Source organism: Octopus bimaculoides, chromosome 26 (genome assembly GCF_046866305.1).
Source record: "Octopus bimaculoides isolate indiv1 chromosome 26, ASM4686630v1, whole genome shotgun sequence".
NCBI classification, from domain to species: Eukaryota; Metazoa; Mollusca; class Cephalopoda; order Octopoda; family Octopodidae; genus Octopus; species Octopus bimaculoides.
Window position 1 is genome coordinate 9494227 of NC_142953.1, and position 19962 is coordinate 9514188.

At 37.9% G+C, this 19962-nt stretch overlaps 1 protein-coding gene across 6 annotated transcripts in view; it reads right to left on the minus strand.

Moving 5' to 3' along the window:
* The window catches only part of LOC106868878 (uncharacterized), a 702504-nt gene that overhangs the window by 305778 nt on the left and 376764 nt on the right, over positions 1–19962 (minus strand). The window contains exon 2 of one of the 6 annotated variants that reach the window (XM_089342548.1): positions 12425–12495. The exons of the other annotated variants lie outside the window; for them this stretch is intronic. Within the exon in view, the coding sequence (XP_089198674.1) occupies positions 12425–12495 (71 nt within the window). The remainder of the gene's footprint in view (positions 1–12424; positions 12496–19962) is intronic. 6 annotated transcript variants of the gene reach the window in all.

Sequence of the window (19962 nt, forward strand, 5' to 3'; positions counted from 1 at the left end):
AAAGGGAAAGAAACAGGGGAGACAACTGAGGAAGCCTTGTCGGTTCCCTACCTTTCTCGATAACATACGGTCAGGTGACTCGAAGGTGTCAACGAGGAGGGGGAGGGGGAGATGGCAGTAGCAGTAACTTATATGTGTGTGTGTGTGTGTGTATTTTGAGAGATGGCGGTATGAGGTGCTTAGGAAGAAAGCATCATCTCAACATTCCGATTGTTTAATAGTGGTGGTTGCGAGATCGCACAACGGAAACAATAGAGGAAAAAAAACATTACATCGACACCCCTCCCCACCACACACTTTTTCCTTTCTCAGGCGCGCGTGCGAGCATGTGTGTGTGTGTGTTGGTGTAACGAGAGCAGTAAATACAGACATCATCACAGAGGATCTTGATAAATTTCGTCTAATCACTTCAAAGTGTTTCAAATTTTCACTAGATTATTTTTTTAAAAAATATAGTTTTGATGTCGAAAATTGCATTACTTTTTTTTTTTTTTTTTTCCTTCAGAAATAAATAACGAAGAAGTTACAAGCATTTTTAAAGTTATGTAATTTATAGAAAATTTGGAAGAAAAAAAAATCTGGTGAAAAATTTAAAACACTTCGAGTGGTTGGAAGAAATTTAACAAGATCCATCATTAATTGCTACTATTAAAGAAACCAGTAGTTGTATAACAGGAGACTACAGACAGACAGGAGGCTGGTTTGGCAATGAGGGAGATTTGGCTGCTATTTCTAGCAGACCGAGCGACAATGGAGATGGAATAAAGGTTTCTTTTTCTTTTTAGTTTGTGAACATGTTAAATACATATGGCGTGCTGGTAAGAACGTGTGTGTGTGTGTGTGTGTGTGTGTGTGTGTGTGTGTGTGTGTGTGTGTGTGTGTGATTGCGAACACAATCATGTCTGTGTCCCTCTCGGCGCCTTACCATTGTGTTCTAGTTTGTGTTGGAGGCGGGAAAAACGAGTATGTGAGGGCGTGCGTGTATGTGGCTGTGTGGTAAGAACTCTACTTTTCAATCATGATTCCGGGTTCAGTCCCACTGCATGGTACCTTGGGCCAGTGCCTTTCCCTATCGCTCCGGGCTAACCAAAGTCTTGTGAGTGAATTTGGAAGCCCATAGTTTATAATATATATATATATATATATATATATATATATGCACGTGTGTGAGTGTGACCGCATGTTTGTCCCTCACCAACGCTTGACAACCGGTGTTGGCTGGTTTGTGACCCCCGTCATCTAGCGGTTCGGCGAAAGAAACTGATAGAATAAGTACCAGGCTTAGAACAACAACAAACAAAAAGGTACTGGGATCGATTAATTCGATTAAACCCTTGAAAGCAGAGTGCCCAGCATAGCCGCAAATCCAATGACTGAAAAGACAAAAAGGGGATCTATTCCATCTCAATCACAGATTAGATCTCAAAAACGGATCAGATTTAAAAGGTATGGCGTTTAATCTAGGAATAGTTGCAGCAGTAGAAGTGACCTGTGCTGGGGATCGATCCCGAGTCTCTCACTACTAACGCGTCGCAGATATGTAGTATTAGCCTAACAGGATGTGATAAAAATCTATTTGGAACTAGACCGCGACCTGCTAGGAGTAGCAACGAAATCTCATTCCTATCAAGCTCTGACGTCTTTAAAAAGCTAAGACATAACACATAAACGTGGTCATGCATTACAAAAGTGAGTGAGAGGATGATCACAGGTGGAGCATTCGTCTGTTCGGCCAGAGCTGACCTGGAGCTAAATCACCAAACTGTGTCTGCCACATGTAACCAGTGCTTAACTTTTTTTTTTTTTTTTATCTATGGACCCCTTTAGTTACAATTTTATTCTAGTGAAACCCCCATAGCCATTTGGTGTTTAGAAATTAGTTTTATACCTACTGTTTTCAAAATTCTTTTGTTCATCACACATTCAGGTGTGTCGGTTGAACTATGTAAAATTTTAGAAAAAGAAACTTAGCTGTTGTTTCTGGCAATAAATACATCTAAAGCCTTTTTTTTTTTTCATGGACCTTTAAAATAATAGTGTGGACCCCACCCCCGGAGTCATATGGACTGTGATTGAGAACCTTTGCGCAGACCTTCGTCACATGAGGAAGGCATCTGAAGCAATATTTCCCATGGGATTAGTGAGGAAGGTTCCTGGGGACGGGAGTTATGAAGATTGAAAAGGGCGTGGGATAAACTGCCTTGTTTGATAAAATCAAGGAAGTCCGGCGTCGTGGAGAAGAAAGAAGAATTTACATGGATGCGAACTGTATTTTGCCTTCTTAATATAAAGGGCGGGGGACAAAAACAGAAGGGCGAAGAAAGATGGCATATTTTCGGTATGAGAAAGGCTCATACGAAGTGCCGAAAAGGTTGTCTTTCTGATATACTTCCATACAGTTTTCATCTAACCAAGTTCCACTCGACAAAACTTATTTGCTAACCCGAAGCTATGGTAGAAAGAAAAAGATACCTCAGCCAAAAAAAAAAAAAAAAAAGTGCCTTGCACTAGGATCGAACCCCCGAAACATGATTGTCGAGCGAGCTAATTAACCACACGGCCGTTTATACATATCGCTTACATCGTTAGATGACAACGTTTATACAGTTTGTTGATATACATAATTTATACATATCATTACTATACATGCACCGGTTAGCTATATCGCTAACATACACACACACACACATATATATATATATATATATATATACATACACACACGTTGATTAACGATATATAAACGGTGATATTAATGTGTCAAAGATGATTTTAACATTGCTGATATAAGCCGTTTATACACACATCATTGATATGTATATATACGTATACAGCTTATACACATTGTCGATGTACGCTACTTATACGCAGTTTATATATATATATATATATATATATATATATATATGTATGTATACACCGTTTCATAAACTATTAATAGACAGTTTCTACACATTGTCTACACCGGTTATATATGTCGTTCATATATATATACCATTTATATACATGATTAATAACAGCTGCTTAAGCACTTAATATACACCGCTCTTACAGATCATTGTAGACATAAATATACACCGTTTATACACGTCATTACTATACACCGTTTTATATACCTCGTCAATATACCACTTACTGACATTATTAATATACACCGGTTATATCGTTTATACGCATAATATATACAAGTATAAACATCGTTGATACACACTGTTCATAGATTTCATTGATATACATCGTTAATATATAATGTATGTACACAACAGTAATATACACTGCTTATATACAGCCCGTTTAGCACAAGTCGTTTTAATATACAGTGTATCCAGGTCATTATCATACAACGTCTAAATGTGTATACAGTCTATATACACAGACAGTTGATATACAGTCTATATATATATATATATATATATATATACACACACACACACACAGATTGTTAATATATACGCCGTTTATATACGTCCGGATCGTTAATATACAGATCATTGATACATAATCCGTTTATATACAGAACATTAATATACACACCGTTTTTATACAGATCGTTAATATATGTATATATACCAATTATATACAGATCGTTTAATATACACACGGGGATGTTTGCTTCCCAACCTCATAGTTCTGGGTTCAGTCCCACTAAATGGTGCCTTGGACAAGTGTTTTCTATTATAACCCTAGGCCGACTAAAGCCTTGTTGAGAAGAGGATTTGGTAGATGGAAACCGAAAGAAACCTGATGTCTGTGTGCGCGCGCATTTTCCCCCACCACCACTTGACACCCGGCATTAGTTTGTTTACGTCTCTGTAACCTAGCAGTTCGGAAAAAACAGAGCAATAGAGTAAGTACCAGGCTTAACGAAAAAAGTTCTGGGGTTGATTTGTTCAACTAAACCAGTGGTTCTAAGTTGGGGCCGATATGGCCCTTGGAGGTCCATTTAAGATTTTATTGCTAAAATTTATCTGCAATAAATTGGCTATATTTCTACAATATATAGTGTATTTTAACAACTATGTTTATACATTTCCTAATATTTAAAAATATAATAGGATTTTTTAAACATCAAATGGCGAAGTTGGGGAAGGCTTTACCAGAGCAAATTAGGAACCAAAGGGGCTCACATGTGTATAAAAAGAAAAACGGTTGAAAAATACTGGACGAAATCTTTCAAGGCGCTGCTCCAGCATGGCTACAGTCCAATGACTGAAACTAGTAAAAGATATCCGATGAAATATACACCGTTTACATTTGAGATGGTAAAGAGGCTCCGATGAAGCTGTAAGGTGTTATTCCGGCACTCAAGATCGAGTCCACTGCATCTTACAGCAGAAACAACCGTAAGCCAATGAAGTTCATAAGATAATCATTTATTCCTTTGTCATTTCTCTTTCTTATTACCACTCTGTACCCGGCTAACGCTTCGCTCTGAAACATACGTATATTGAGTTCTACATCAGGTTATCAATTTCGCAACGCCTAAGCGAAACATTAAAACGCCGTCTAACAGACATTTAGTATCTTTAACCCTTTGACTTAACCGCGAAATAGTAATAAAATAATACTAACAACAACAACAACAGCAACTACTTCACTGACATTGCCTCCTACCACCCCTCCCTCCCTCCTTCCCCAAACTGGCACTTCATCATCGCCACAGAAATTTAATTACAGATTATCTCCAATGTAAAGAGCCAGAAATGATAATATAGCAATCTCATTATGGAATCAAATGAAAACCGGACACGCAGTCAGACAAATATTGTCACCACCACCACCACCGCTGCCACCATCACAGTTGTTTATTCCTTTTAACATACTAAAATAGACGGAGAGGAGGAGGCGGGCGGAAGTAATATGAACATGTTAACAGTATATGCAATGTGTATATACGGCTTTCATCTTTTGTTTCGATCGTTGGACTGCGGTCATAGCCCCACCAATACTTTGTTTTACAAAGTCTGGTACTTATTCTATCGGTTTCTTTTGTCGAACCACCAAGTTACAGGGGCGTAAACAATCCAACACTATTACAAACACACAAATGTGTGTGTATGTATATATGTGTGTGTGTATATATATATATATATACACATATACACATTGAGTGCATAAAGGCGAGACCCCAGGAGTAAAGGCATTCCAACTTTTTTTTTTTTTTTTGAGAGGTTTTATAATGGGGATGGTGGGTGCATCTAAGCCTGCCTTTAGTGTTTTCTTAGAGATGCTACGTGGTTATTTGGCTGCCATTTCTAGCAACCCAAGCACAGCATGGTTCTTTCATTCACTGAGACAGTAGAGTGGTAGATATTAGAGGGATATTTGGCTACTATTTTAAGCAAGTCAAGCAAGAAATAAGCTCCAATGTTGGTTTGGGTGGGTTAGGAGCTAACAAGGTGTTTGTCTCTTTGCTGAAAATAAAAACTTAGGTGTGTCTTGATGAGCCTTGGAACTCCCTTTTGCCAGCTGAGTGGGCTGGAGCAGTGTGAAATAAAATGTTTTGCTAGGGGACACAAGCTGCTGCCTGAAACTGAACTCACAATTGTGAGCTGAATAGCCTAAGGCAATAAGTGACACACCTTCATACACACAGACATCCTTGACCCTGTCTTGAAAAGGGGCACCTGATTGATTAGCATAAAGACACTGAGAGACACACTCCAGACACTGGCCCACAGAACATGCTGTCTCCCCTCTCTCTACTACAAAGGCCTCCACTCATTGGAAGTTGGCTAGTTTCCTGCAGATGAATTTTTAACAGTAAAATCTTATATGGACCTCAAGAACCTCTGATCTCAACTGAAATGGATGATCTGTAAAAGATAGGATGGTCATAATTGGATTGCCTTTGAATATAAGTCTGCTGAAATAGAGTTGATCAACAGTTATTGACCCTGTCGGTGAGGGAGCTACTATATGGTTGCTTGGCTTGCTAGAAATAACAGCTGAAGCTCTCTCAAATCACAGCCTACCATCTTGAAAAGGAAGAGGATACACTACAGAATTCTACACTTTGAAACATCCGAAAAGGAGAGGTGGTCATATTTAGAATGCGTTTGATCATATTATGTCTTTCCAGTCAGGGCCGACCTAAATCTAAACAACAATCTCTCTAGACCAGTAAATAACATGGTCAAATATATATTTAAAAAAATTACATCTCTCTCATTTATGCTGCTAACAAATAAGACTAATAAAAAAAATAATTTAAATCATAAAATAATTTTAAAATAAAGAGAAGAACTCAGCAGAGAAACCAAACAGATTATTAATTTTTTCTTCCCCCTCCTCTCTCTGACACCATCACTTTTTTTTCTCTTAATTATCCTAATTATGATGCTAATTCCAGAAAGATCCTGATAATCATCGTTATCACTTATGGCCAATGTATTCTAATTAGAAGCAAATGAATGCACAGAAAAATGTTGATGTCTGCAGGAAGAGAGTTCCAGGAAGCTGGCAGAAAGTACCAAGTTATTCTGGTCTATATTGTTTTAATAAGATTTGTTGTGGTTTAGCCCCAGGTCAATTTTGACCAAGCACATGCATCTACAATTAGCAGCATTCTGGCAATGACCTTTACAGCTTTTTAGTAAGGTTGCATTAAACATGCTTTTCTCCTTTTAAAACAATGTTATGATTGATTTGCAAGAAATTTTTCTCCATTCTTTGAAAGCAGGTCAAGCAACAAGATTGTTGTATAACTCCCAGCTTAACCCTGTACAAGATGATCTAAGATCAAAAGCATTCCAGTTGTGACCATCTCGCCTTTTTACCACATATAGCGAATTTCGAATACATTAACCAAAGCACCCGCTTCGAAGACTGTTAGTGTAGTTTGAGGAGATTTTACTGGTATTTCTAGCAACCCGAGACATCAGGCAAGGGTTACTTTGTTGGCTGAGGTTACAAGCAACATGGTGGTTGTGATGATTGGTGGAGGGTAGGGTTGCTCCCTCCATTTTCAACGCAATACATCAAAACACAAATTCTTTCTATAATTCATATGTTTTTTTTCTTCTGCTCTTTGCCAAACAAGATGCAATATGCGCTGGAGTTTTGCACTTGCTGGTGCACAGCAGCTGATATTTTAGAGCATTTCAATAACAACAACAACACCCACCAACTCAGCTCTACTCTACAATGCTGTTATAATAATGCACTATCTGTCCGCATTCACATGCTGATGCTGCGGTGATAGAGTGCATCTTATCAATGCGCAGTAAATATATACATTACATTTAATATTTACCACCGGTGAAAGGTTAAGCTCTTAAAAGAAATGGTTTCCTATAAAGAATATCTTGGCCATAAACAACTGTTGGAATGATGTATACAGATGTATATATATGCTCAATCGATAGAAACACACACTGAGATAAAAATTGGTTACTTTGTACCCCATTTTAAGGTGATCCAGAGAAGACCGGAGTAGGGCAATAATTTGTGTTTGGTGAGTGGCCACCACTACAAGACAGAAATGAAGACAGCTGATTGAATGAAATGTTAAATTTATATTTGTAGTAAGGTGACAAGCTGGCAGAATCATTAGCATGCTGAACAAAATGCTTAGCAGTAATTCATCCATCTTCGTATTTTGAGTTCATATTCTGCCAAGATCATCCTTTCAAGGTTGATAAACTAAATATCAGTTGAGTACTGAAGCTGATGTAACTGACTTACACCCTTCCCCAGAATTGCTGGTCTTGTGCCAAAATTTGAAATTTATATTGCTAGCAGTGGAGGGCCAACTCTATTGGGCAGACGATGTCTAATAAGCATGACTTAGAGTATAGGAACCTCATTTTAAAATCTTTAGGAAGTATTTTTGTTGATGCAAATTAAACAGCTACTGAGAGGATTAATAAAAAACACAGAAACCCCCTTTCTAGGTAGTGTAGTTCCCCCTGCAGTTAGCTGCTACATTGAGTAGATCAAGAGACAAGATTAATGCAGACCACATCATCCCAGAGGTAAAAAGAAAATGTTTGCTTAGGGCCAACATCCCTACCTAGAGAAAAAAGGAAACTTACAAAAGTGTCAATGACAATTTGAAACCAACAAGGCCTGAGAGTCAAAAACCGGTGAGGAAAGTGGTCAATGGCCTATACTCCACTGAGAGCACAGAGCATACATGAAGGTTACATTGCCTGGCCCTTGTTGTAGTGTGAGAGCTTGTGTGTCTCAATGACATGTGTTACTGTATATTTTGACACTGAGTCAGCAGTTTGACATGTAGCAACAAGTGGAATAAAAGAGGTCAGTTAAGGCATGGTTTTTATAGCTGGATACCCTTCCTAACACACCAACCACTTTACAGGGTGGCCTGGGTGTTTTTTACATGGCACCAGCACTGGCAAGGTCTGCTTTGGTATGGTTTTTACAGCTGGATATATATATATAGGCGCAGGAGTGGCTGTGTGGTAAGTAGCTTGCTTACCAACCACATGGTTCCGGGTTCATTCCCACTGCATAGCACCTTGGGCAAGTGTCTTCCACTATAACCTCGGGCCGACCAAAGCCTTGTGAGTGGATTTGGTAGACGGAAACTGAAAGAAGCCTGTCGTATATATGTATATATATATATATATATATATATATGTATGTGTGTGTGTGTGTATGTTTATGTGTCTGTGTTTGTCCCCCCAACATCGCTTGACAACCGATGCTGGAGTGTTTACGTCCCCGTAACTTAGTGGTTCGGCAAAAGAGACCGATAGAACAAGTACTAGGCTTCCAAAGAATAAGTCCTGGGGTCGATTTGCTCAACTAAAGGCGGTGCTCCAGCATGGCCGCAGTCAAATGACTGAAACAAGTAAAAGAGTATATATAAATGGAATTTTACCAAAAACTGCAACAAATATACACTAAAACAATCGCCATTTTTTTTTCTTATTTAAAAACGAAAACTAACTCTCTATTAGCTCTCTTAATAACAACGCACATGAGATTCCAACTCAAGCTTCTATGAGAGAAAACAACAACTCATTTGAAAGTATTCATATTTAAATGAAAACCTTCCATTAGAATCTTATGTAAAAGAAACCGTTATTAAATTAGGTGCCAAGTACACATCTTAAATAACAGAAAACTGGGTTATTTTACTAAATCCCATCTTGCAAAACAGATGCTGTATCTTCATTAGAAATATGCTCACACAAAGAACTGGGCATGAATTGTTTGAAAGTATTCATAATTTAATTAGAAAGAAAAAAATTTCCATGATTAATTCTAAGTAAAACCTTTTATATATATATATATATAATGTACTGTTCTTTGATAGAAAATTCAACAGAGTACTACATCTGGTGAGAGATAAATATTATTTATTTAAAGGACACAATACATGTCTTTAAGTGTTACTAATAGTTTCATATGTTGAGAAATATCTCAAACATATTCATCAGGCACAAACCACATATCATAATGAATTTAACCAATTGAATAAGAGAAGAAACGCGGAAAAAGTGAGACGGTAGCATACAGAAAACGCAGAAGGTTACAAAACACAGAAACTAAAATGTAAAAAGTAAAAAGAGTAATAGAATTATCCTCCTAAGGCCTTAAATTATAAGGTTGGAAAGATATCAACAAGTTAATCAGGAATAGGTGGAATTTTCCAATTCTTCGAGTGGCTGTGTGGTAAATAGCTTGCTTACCAACCACATGGTTCCAGGTTCAGTCCCACTGCGTGGTACCTTGGGCAAGTGTTTCTACAATAGCCTTGGGCAGACAAAAGCCTTGTGAGTGGATTTGGTAAACGGAAACTGGAAGAAGCCTGTCGTATATGTGTATATATATATATATATATGTATGTGTGTATATGTTTGTGTGTCTGTTTGTCCCCCCAGCATCACTTGACAACCGATGCTGGTGTGTTTGCGTCCCTGACAGAATAAGTACGACGCTTACAAAGAATAAGCTCTGGGGTCAATTTGCTCCAACATGATATATATATGTATGTATATATATATATATATATATATGTATATATATATATATATATATATATATATATATATATATATATATATATACTTTATTTAAAAGCAGCAGAAATATAACATAAAAACCGTTACTCTGAGTTTCACCAGTATATATATATATATATATATATTTCATTGTTGTGTGACTAAGACTTTTGCTTTGCAACCTTGTGGTTTGGGGATCATTTCTAATGCATGGCAAATTAGGCAAGAAACTGTAATTGAAGACTCAGGCTGACCATTATCGTAGGAGTGAAATTTGAGAGATGGAAAAAGCACACATCACGTCTGTATGCATGCACATACACATACATATATGCATACATACATACATATATATATTTACATACCTACACATATGCTTGTGTGTGTGTCTATGTGTATGTATGTGGCATGTTGAGTAAAAATGTGTTATTAATGATGGAAACAGTATTGGTTAAGAATAATGGGTAAAAATAACATTGTGTATATATCACTTAATGTGGATATACTATAGAAAGCCACAAAACTTCAGTTTTTGTCTTGAGAAAGTTTCTCATATAGACAAACATATAGTGCTAAAAAGCACTTCTTGTCACCTACTACTACTTCTACACTTTTATTTTTTAACACTCTACATCTACACGAGAAGCTTTCTCATGATGAATACTGCAGTTTTGCGACTTTCTATAGTTTATTCATGCTAAATAAGGTATACAGAATGCTGTATGTGTGTGTGTGTGTCTGTGTGTGTATATGTCTTACACTGGTATTGTTTTGACTGTGGTGGTGTTGTTGATGTTCCATGTAATATGTCTAGCAGTTTAGTAACGATGTGCACAGGCCTGCAGAATAAGTACCTCACTTGGAAACAAGAAAGGGTTGGTATTAAGAAGATCATCAATATAACCACAAGAATTCTTATCAAAGCCATACTAGCTTGCAAAAAATTAGACCTAAGAACAAATGAACCATTCCAAATGCTGCCTTTAATCAAGGGAAAAATGGTTTTTTCCTTTGTTTTTTTTTTTGTTTTGTTTTTTTGTTTTTTACAAAATTTTTGCAAATTTTCGATTATTTTCAAAATTAATTGAAATAAATAAACAGTGCATTTCATTAGAAAGATGTTGTGAAAAGGAGTCTTCATTCAAAATATAGTCACGAAAACTAATTTTATACTAATTAACGACTGTGCTTTATCTCACCCCATTCCCATATTTTTTTTTTTTAATAAATTTCAATTTAAATTATCTGTGCAACTCCAGATGCCAGCATGCAATTATCCAATTCTTAAAGAGACATACAAATGGAACCCACTTTGCCATTATCATTATTATTATTATTATTATTATTATTATTATTATTATTACCATCATCATTATTTAAAACAGTTTGATTTGGCCTTATGCAACTTAAAAGACTCAGTAGTATGGGAGCAGAATCAAACAGTTTTAAATAAAAAATGTATGTGACTCTATTAAGTATATTGAATGCCTCTTTCTTTCTTTCTTCTGTCCACTCGCCTGTGTGTGTGTGTGTGTGTGTGTGTGTGTGTATATATATATATATATATATATATATATATATATATATATATATATAAATTCTTTAAAATGTGTCAACTTCAAAGCTGCAGTCATGCTATGGAAGATATGCATACACACACACACACATTTATATTAGGGAGTATAGTCTTCCTGAAGCATTGTTTTATATATATATCATCATCATCATCATCGTTTAACGTCCGCTTTCCATGCTAGCATGGGTTGGACGATTTGACTGAGGACTGGTGAAACCGGATGGCAACACCAGGCTCCAGTCTGATTTGGCAGAGTTTCTACAGCTGGATGCCCTTCCTAACGCCAACCACTCAGAGAGTGTAGTGGGTGCTTTTACGTGTCACCCGCACGAAAACGGCCACGCTCGAAATGGTGTCTTTTATGTGCCACCCGCACAAGCCAGTCCAGGGGCACTGGCAACGATCTCGTTCGAAAATCCTACAGGAGCCAGTCAGGCAGTACTGGCAACGGCCACGCTCAAAATGGTGCATCTCATGTGCCACCCGCACAAGAACCAGTCCAGGGGCACTGGCAACGATCTTACTTGGCTTGCCGGGTCTTCTCACGCACAGCACATTTCCAAATATATATATATACCAGAAACTTGCTGTAAGGCAAGCACACAGCAGGAGAGATCTTCAGTGGAAGAACTCTCATCCAATAAGTGTTTTGGCCCTTATTCCTGGTACTCTATGGGAGCCAGGCCCATCCAGGTCATAACTCCTACGTGTGTCCCTACTGCTTTCCAAAATCCTGTCTCCAGCAGGATCTAAACCCGGGTCATTCTTTTTGTGATCTTGTATTTCCAGGTCTGTGTTTCAGACCTCTAGGCCACAGACACACATATATATATATGACAACACACTAAAATAGTTTACAAAAGAACCGTCAAACCTGGTACTGGTTCCATTCAGTTAGCCATGGTAAAATATCCACCCAACGTCTGTTACAACTATTGAACTTACCTAAAAAGAGAAGAAGAAAAATAAAGAATAGTAAAAATTGCTTTGAATTGTTGAAAATCTGAGTCATTCAATAATGTTTGGAATTAATTTTGTCTTTCTTTCTTTTGGAAATCTTGGAATATCTCAGACTATAATTTTCTGCTATGGTTTCTCATGGCTAGACACAACAACAAACTTTCCACAGAAGAAGTTAGAGTGAAGTGTACCAACTCCAATATAAATATTATGATCATCATCATGTAGCATCTACTTTTCTTTTCCACACTTGCATCGGTCCAAAAGAGTTTATTAATGCAGATTTTCTATGACTGGACGCTCTTCCCATCACCAATTCTCACCAGATTCTGCCAGCTTGCTGCTTTCAATAATAACAATAATAATAATAATCCTTTCTACTAAAGGCATAAGGTCTGAAATTTTGGCGGAGAGGGCTAGTTGACTACATCAACCCCAGTACTCAACTGGTACTTAATTGATTGACCCTGAAAGGATGAAAGGCCAAGTCAACCTTGGCAGCATCTGAACATAGAACAGAGATCCAATAAAGTAAGTTGCCTTCCCACCACTACTTAGAGTATAAATTTAAATTTTGGCCCAAGGGCAGTGGGTAAGTTGATTACATTGACCCCCCCCCCTGTCTCAGTGCTCAACTAGTACCTATTATATTGACCCTGAAAGGACAAAAGTCCAAATTCAACCTTGGCGGAATTTTAACTCAGATCCTAAAGATGAACGAAAATACCACTTAGCATTTCATCTGTCATCTGGTGTGCTAACAATTCTCCCAGCCTGCAACCATAATAATAATAATTATCCTTTCCACCATGGGCACAAGGCCTGAAATTTTGCGGGGAAGGGGTCTAGTTGATGACATCGACCCCAGTGTTTCACTGGTACTTTACTGACTCTGAAAGGATGAAAGGGAAACTGGACCATGGTGGAATTTGAACGTAGGATATAAGGACAGGTGAAATACTGCTAAGCATTTTGCCCGGCATGCTGAAGAAATAATAATAACATCAAGAGCATTCAAAGAGCGCAAACCTCCACCAAGGCAACACCAATGTCCTTTCAACGATTAACCAGAGATGATTTCTAAAATGAGAATATCTGAAATAAACTCGACTGCCATCACAAACGAGAATACTAAAAATGAACCTGACCGCTCTCAAAAATTAAGTAAAAGAAACAGGAAAAAAAATAATCCAGAATCCTTATCTGGTATCAGATCGATCCCAAAATCTAATCAGTTTGAGCCAGTCATGAGGCCAAACAACCTCTGAAAGTTTCATCTGAATCCACCCAGCAGTTCTTGAGATATCTTGTCCACAGACAAACAAACAAACACGACTGAAAACAATACCTCTGCCTTCGCTATGGTGGAGATGATGATGATGATGATAATAAAAATAATAATAATAATAATAATAATAATCCTTTCAACTACAGGCACAAGGTGTGAAGTTTTGGAAATTCTGCAATTCTGCCAGCTCATTGCCTTCAAAATAATAATAGTAATAACCATCATAAAGTGACTAACATTGACAGAGTTGTTTAGCCACGAGTCAGTCCAAACTGAGTACACCTGTGTTCAAATGTATTCCAGCTATGACCATCCTGCCATTTTGTATATCCTATACACCTGGTTGTCCAATGTATACTTCCCATTTTATATAGTAATAAGGATATTCTGCTATTTCTAGTAAATCCAGTGATCAAGTATGGGCCCATGGTCTTGTTGTTGATGATGCTGCTGGTGATGTTGTTGGTGTAAGGTCTTAGACATGCATCTGCTCTATTTCAACAGAACAAACTACAATAGCAATTAATTCATCACCGTGATCCACCGTTCCACTCAGCCACTCCACTGAAGATGTGTGTGTGTGTGTGTAGGGGGTGGAGAAGATCAGATCAGATCAGACTTTGAAGATTCACTTGACAGGATGTTACTGTGACCCCTATCATCCATACCCTGTCCATTTCCTGATGGACAGGTCAAGGTTGCAAAGCCCTAGCCATCAGCTCCTCATTCAGCTGCTAGTCTCATCCATGGAGACACACACAAAAAAAATAGTGGAGGGGGGGGGGGTATCTTCAACATATAATATCACCTATGATTCATAATGGTTCCAGTTTTCTACTTCACAGCTTCCTAATAGCATAACAGTCATGTTATATCTAAGTTTATACATATAATAAAACACACACACACACACACACACATCAATATACATACACATTTTTATAAACACAGACACATTTACACATACATACATTTATGTGTGTGTATACAAATGCATGCATCCTTGCATGTGCATTTCACATATTTACTTTATAAATACATGCTTGTGTATGTTATCTCTGTGCAACACGCATGTGCATGCTGCATATATTCATGTGCATACAATAGAACAGCAGCTTACCCTTTCAACTTTGCAGTAAGCCACAATGTATTCAATAGCGTGTTGTGACAGGAAAAAAACAAATCCCCCGAAAATGCATAGACACACACATTATCATTATTATTATTATCATCATCATCATCATCATCATCATCATCATCATTTATATTAACCGGATCACGAGAGACAGAAAGCAGATACAGTATAGATTAGCAGTGAAGAAAATGGATTTCATATGGTAATTTACCATTTCCTCCCTCTATCTCTTTCTGAATATACATATATGTGTGTGTGTGTGTGTGTGTGTGTGTGTGTATCAACACACACATATAAATATGTTCGCATAAGCATGCATATACATGTGTGTGTGTGCTTTCATGCACATGCATGGTATGTGTACAAAGATGTATGTATATAGGTATGTGTGTATCTATGTGTATATGTATAAAAGTGTGCAGATGTGTGTGTGTGTATATATATATATATATATATATATATATATATATATATACATACATGTGTGTGCATATGGCTGTGAGCAAGAAATGAAAATGAAATAAACTAATAAAATAAACCAAAAAAGATGTATCACACAACATAAGAGTGAAGAGATAACATATGGTGAAATAAACACTGAGAGGATATCATATCATAAACAGCACCCGATAGCAATAGAAGAAATACAAATGAGTAAGTGTGTGTGCCTGTGTGAGTGTGTGTGTGTGAGTGTAGTGTGTGTGTGTGTGTGTGTGCGGAAGCGGGGAATAAATAAAATAATAACCCCCATAGCTGTTTGAATATCAAATAGCAAGAAGAAGTGCATGGCAAGGTAACTAATGCTAGAGGTATCAGCTATCTGGAGGCAAGTGCTAAATGAAAATATTCATCGCAATAAATCACACAGAAATTGCCAGCTCTCTTGATGGCTCCTTTATCATCATTACATATTGTAGGTGGCAGCAGGCGCAGCTAAACAGACGCGGCTTGCAACAGCGAAAAGGTGGAAGGGGTAAGGGTGAAGTGGTGGCAGTTAGATTGCAACCTAATTGCAGATATATAACTTTGATCTAATCAATAAATTTGGCGATAGAGTTTCGGTGCAAAATTCTTATTATATATTAGCCACAGCTTTCAGGCTTTAATGCTAAAATTAACATTCCAATCAATAAAAGGAAATGTTGTTGTTGTTGTTATTATTATTATTATTATTATTATTGGACAACAAGTAACTCATACTAAACACACAGGAGCACTAAAACAGTTTGACTTTGATTACAGTTGATCTGACAATTTGTGCTTCTTCGTCTTTTGTAGTTTATTAACAGAAGACAGAGCACTGCAAGCGACTTTTACAGGGCCACTAAGATTAGTCGGGAAGAATATATAAAAAAACCTGGAATGGAAGCTTGCAATTCCTCAAAAGACACCCAAGGGTCAGACAGTATGACACCAAGTGAAGGATTAAGATTTGTTTGTCGTTGCTTGTCTACCTCAGGTTTTCTGGTAGGACAGGTGTCAAGCTAGGAGCCAGAGGGAAAGAAAGATCAAAGCATGGCAGGACCAAATTGGGAGAACAGCTACACTAAATTTCATAGGATGGAACTCTATTTCGTAGAGCAGGACAAGGGAATGAAGAAGACATGCTCTCTTATACAGAATCACAGCCAAGATTTACAGAACATGAAAAGTCTCAAAAGAGAAGCTTTTCCTATAGAATCAGATCTAAGACTCGGAACACAGAGAGTAGATAAGGAGAAGCTACATGAAACATACCTAAGACTTACACTCAGAATATGTAGAGTGGCAAAAGAGAAGCTGGGGTATGTACAATACACAAGAGCACAGGGTACTTAAAATATAAAAAGCTAAACTAACTTTTATGTAACATAGTCAAGAAGGGAACTAGGTTCTGTTTGGTCCAAAAGCAAGCAACAAAGTGAAAGAACTCTGTTTAAAGACAGCCCATGACTAGGTAGTGGTGTTGTTAAACTGGGCAACAGTGTAGTCAGCTTATTGCTCATTTAAATAGTTGACATAGTATTTTAAATAGGGTGGGGGAAATAATAACAGGATGCATAGCTCAGAGATCAGGGAGTTTCTCCAGGTCAAGCTGCTAACTTCTTTGCACTTGAGAGGTCACGGTTCTGGTACTGTGGATATGTGATTAGAATGTAGCAGGAAAGAATTGCAAGATGGATTCTTCAAGATGAGCCAAGTGGCAGGAGACCTAGGGATAGACCAAGAACAAGATGGTTAGATAATATCCATAGCCTCAGTTGGTCACATTTGGGAATCCAGCTGAAGAGTCTAATGATGATTGCTTCTGATAGGACCCTATGGACAAGGTGGTACCCAAGGACTCTAGCTCTAAGACTCTCCAAAGTACAGCAGGCAAAAAAGATGGATGGAATAATAAATGTTTGACTGTCACAAACAGCTAGAGACATAACATAGTTGAACAATAGGAGAAAATATCTAGCCAATCACATTTCAGTACCATAGTGGATACTATTAACTGAACCTGCAATATATAGATGTGTGGGGGGGGGGGGAAGAAGGGAGTATAAGTAATGCAAAGAAATCTCCCTCAAATCAGAAGGATACATTGGATCAGCTCATTTAGTCCTAAAGGAGTGAAGGAGTCTTGGCTAGAATACTTTCCCTCATAGTTCTGCTGGGTCAGGGTGGAACCTAGGGCTAAAAGAACAACATGGCCTTCAAATAGCACTGAAGTATATTTGGAGGAATGTATCTTTATCTTTTACTTGTTTCAGTAATTAGACTGCCATCATGTTGGGGCACCACCTTGAGGAATTTTTTGTTGAATGAGTCAACCTCAATACTTATTCTTTAAAGCCTGGTACTTATTCTATCAGTTTCTTTTGCCAAACTGCTAAGTTACAGGGACATAAACACACCAACACAAGTTGTCAAGCAGTGGCGGGGGACAAACACAGACACACGTACATGACAGGCTTCTTTCAGTTTCTGTCTACCAAATCCATTCAAAGCATAGATCAGCCTGAGGTTATAGTAGAAGGCACTGGCCCAAGGTGCCGTGCAGTGGAACTGAATACAGAACTATGTGGTTGTGAAGTAAGCCTCTTACCACACAGCCACACCTGCACCTATATGTATGGACGGGGGGTGGGTGGGTGGATGAACAGATGCTAAGGTGATTAAAAACAAAACAAATGCAAAAACAACCACATTGTGCACTCCTCCCCCTCACCACTAATCAATATAACTCCCTACATCACCCCCAACTTCTGCCACTACACTAATACAGAGACCATATAACTGTCCCAAATACAAGATATTGACATAAAATGACATTTACATTTGGATTAAGGTAGCAAATTAAAAAACAATGTACATCAATTTATAGAATAATCATGGCAAAGGTCAGAGAGACAGAGAGAGAGAGAGAGAAGGAGAGAGGGAGAGGGGTTAGAAGCAACCACATACATCAAAAAGGCAGGAAAAGAAATCAATGGTTTGAGACAGTACTCTTCACTAGTTTTCTGCCAAATCCTTCAAGGATATTTAATATTATATCATGATGATGACAACATTTTCTCTATAAACTACTGATGACGCCTTAGATAAGTTTGTCTCTGAAGATTTCCAGTGAATCAGTAACTATGAGCTATTAATTGTACAGCTGACTGGACTGTCTATTCCCACAGAACTGATTACAAACACAAAAGAATGACAGAAAGAAAAAAGAGATGTGAAGAGAAGAAAAACATGAAAAGAAATGTAAATCATTGTGGTAAAGAGGTGGGAGGTTAAGACAGCACAGTGCTTTATGTGAGATTAAACTTAAAAGTTTATCGTTTCGTAATGATAATAGATCTACTACTGCAGGGTTTCATATGGTGCTGGTGGATAGTTCTACAGAGATGTTAAGTGAATGTTCATTTTCCATGCTAGCATGGGTTGGACGGTTTGATAAGGAGCTGGTAAGGTAGGGAGCTGCACCAGGCTCCATTGTTTGTTCTGGACTTGGTTTCTAGGGCCGGATCATCATCATCATCATTGTTTAATGTCTGCCTTCCATGCTGGCATGGGTTGGACGATTTGACAGGAGTTGGCCAAGCAGAAGACTGCACCAGACTTCTGTGTCTGTTTTGGCAAGGTTTCTGTGGCAGGATGCCCTTCCTAACACCAATTACTCAATAGAGAGGACTGAGGGCTTTTTACCGGGCACAAGCACAGGTGAGGTCAGTTTTGGCATGGACGCCCTTCCTAATTGCTTACCACTTTACAGAGTGTACTGGGTGCTTTTTATGTGGCACCAGTTCCAATGCTTCTTACTTGGCACCAGCACCAGTGCTTTTTATGTGGCACTGAATGAGAGACAAATATCTCCCTGGCTACAACAGAGATGTCTGATTTAGGCACACGGTCAGCAATTTTAAGGGGAGGTGGTTACACAATACCCTCAACCTCAAGTACTTGACTAGTATTGTACTTCAACAACTTCAAAGGGTTGAAAGACTACATCTTGACAGAATTCAGAATGCAAATGCTGGAAGAAATACTGCTAAGCATTTGATCCAATACTCTAACAATGTTGCCAATCCATTGCCTTATCCATGGATATAATAATAATAATAATAGTAATGGTTTCAAATTTTGGCACAAGGCCAGCAATTCTGAGGAAGGGTACAAGTCAGTGATATAAAACCCAATACTGAACTGGTACTTATTTTATCAGCCCCAAAAAGATGGAAGGCAAAGTTGACCTTGGTGGAATTTGAACTCAGAACGTGAAGATGGACAAAATGCTACAAAAGCATTTTGCCCAGCATGCTAATGATTCTGCCAGCTTACCAATAATAATAGTAATAATCCTTTCTACTATAGGTACAAGGCCTCAAATTTTGAGGAAGAGCTTAAGTTGAATACATCGACACAGTACTCCACTGGTACTTAATTTATTGATCTGAAAAGGATGAAAGGAAAGTTGACCACAGTGAAATTTGAACTCAGAACGTAAGGATGGATGAAATGCCACTAAGCATTTTCCTGGTGTGCTAACGATTCTGCCAGCAACTAG